Source organism: Rhinolophus hipposideros (assembly GCF_964194185.1).
Source record: "Rhinolophus hipposideros genome assembly, chromosome: 7".
NCBI classification, from domain to species: domain Eukaryota; kingdom Metazoa; phylum Chordata; class Mammalia; order Chiroptera; family Rhinolophidae; genus Rhinolophus; species Rhinolophus hipposideros.
The window spans coordinates 64,734,441-64,736,426 of NC_138053.1; the positions used below are offsets into that span (position 1 = coordinate 64,734,441).

The following is a 1,986-nucleotide window of genomic DNA, read 5'->3' on the forward strand; positions in this document are numbered from 1 at the left end:
AACGTCTGTTCAATATTCTTAAAATCATAACGAATACATGTGGTTAGTTGAAAAAATGTTCCCAAAGAGAACTGACTAATAAGTAGAGTTCTCTTAAATAAGAAGGAAGTCTTGAGTGATACAAAGCTCTCAGTTAGATCTGTTTTGTTTCTATCAATGGTTAGGATGAAATATACTTTTAAATACAAAAATATTGCATTTTTTTTCAGGTTTCATATATTTATTCAAAAGGTGATTTAACTACAGAGTGAAGCATTTTTAGCATTACAAAATACAGTAATGAAATCTTTTTTTGAAATCTTTTTTCCCTGCATTTCTGTTTATTACAATTTTTATAATCCTGAAGAGTCTCTTTTCTGAGGTTTTCATGCATTCAGGTATTTTGCATGATGTCTGATGTGATCAGTAATAAAGGTTGCAATGAAGTAGTAGCTATGATTATAACCCTCTTGTAATCTAAAAACAACAGGGGTTTTCTTTTCTGTACAGGCAGCTATGAAGTTATCGGATAGTAACTGTCCATCTGAAAGAAACTGGTCATCTTTTCCTTGATCACTTAGTATGTCCAGTTGAGAACCTGAATAGGACTTCACAAGATGAGTAGCATCATAAGCCTTCCATTTACTTTGATCTGTTCCCAAATATCCACTAAAGGCCTTTTTGCCCCAAGGACAGAGCACTGGATTGCAAACTGGAGCAAATGCTGAGACAGATTTGTATTTTCCAGGATTCTTTAAAGCACAAATCAGAGCTCCATGGCCTCCCATGGAGTGGCCAAAAATAGACATCCTTTGGGGGTCCACTGGAAAATTGGCATTTATGAGTTGGGGAAGCTCCTCTGTTACATAAGAGTACATTCTGTAGTTAGTTTTCCAAGATTCTTCAGTGGCATTCACACAAAACCCAGCACCAGTGCCAAAGTCCCAGCTCTCATCTTCTCCTTTAATGTTGCAGCCACGAGGACTGGTGTCTGGAGCAATAACAACAAGGCCGTGTTCTGAGGCAGCCTGATGATAACCAGATTTTGATATAAAATTCTGTTCTGTGCAAGTTAAACCAGACAGCCAATATAGTGCAGGGCATTTTCCAGTTTCTGCCTTTGGTGGTAAGTAGATAGCAAATTTCATTTTGCATTTCAGTTCAACACTGTCATGTTCAAAAACTTTCTGCAATCCCCCAAAGCACTTGTTGCTGGAAATCTGTTTCAACGCCATTTTTTTCCTATTAGTGAAGATGAATCTCTTTAATTTGTAGAGAATTAGTTCCTGTCCAATTGCTGCTTTTTTGTCTGTACCAAAGGGTAGATAATCCTGGTGTGGCTGCATATTTTGAAGGTATCACAACTAGAAAGACTAAGAGAATCAACATTTGAAAGTAATTTTTGATAAGCTGGAATAATGTTTCTAGGCTCACAAGATAAAATTTAATGGAACAAATGAAAAATATTGTACTACGTTAAAAACAAAAAATCAATCCGAGACTAAAGAATTGCTTTGAACACTTCATGTGAAAAAGACTTCACGGCTTGAGTGGATGACAAGCTCAAAAGAAGTCCACAGCATGAGCCTGCTGCCAAAAGAGCTAATGCAGTCTTAGGCTCCATTAAAAAAAAAAAAAAAAAGTATCCATAATTCTCCTGATCTCTGATCACATCCAAGACAAGGTTTCTTGTGATCCACAACACATTTGAAATGTGCGTTAGAGTGTATCCAAGAGGAAAACAACACGTATCATGAAAGGTCTAAAAACCACATCAGGAAGCATAGTTGATAGGACCTACGATTCCACATGTCCAAAATTTCACTTATGTCATCTGTTTCTCTTCCGTTACCATATTGGTTAATGACATGATCTACCCATCCTTTCTTCCAACCTAGAAACCTAAGTATCACCACCTAACCATCCATCCTACTACTGACAATTCATCCCTGAACCCTGCCAATTTCTGTAATAAATCCACTCTTTTCTCTTCATCCACGCTGATTT

At 36.9% G+C, this 1,986-nt stretch overlaps 1 protein-coding gene across 1 annotated transcript; it reads right to left on the reverse strand.

Moving 5' to 3' along the window:
* Positions 1–239: 239 nt before the first annotated feature.
* LOC308499905 (S-formylglutathione hydrolase-like) lies at positions 240–1,314 on the reverse strand. Its single transcript, XM_081053818.1, has one exon. It carries the CDS (start codon positions 1,212–1,214, stop codon positions 366–368), a length of 849 nt encoding a protein of 282 aa, XP_080909944.1. The 5' UTR covers positions 1,215–1,314; the 3' UTR covers positions 240–365.
* Between the last annotated feature and the right edge of the window lie 672 nt (positions 1,315–1,986).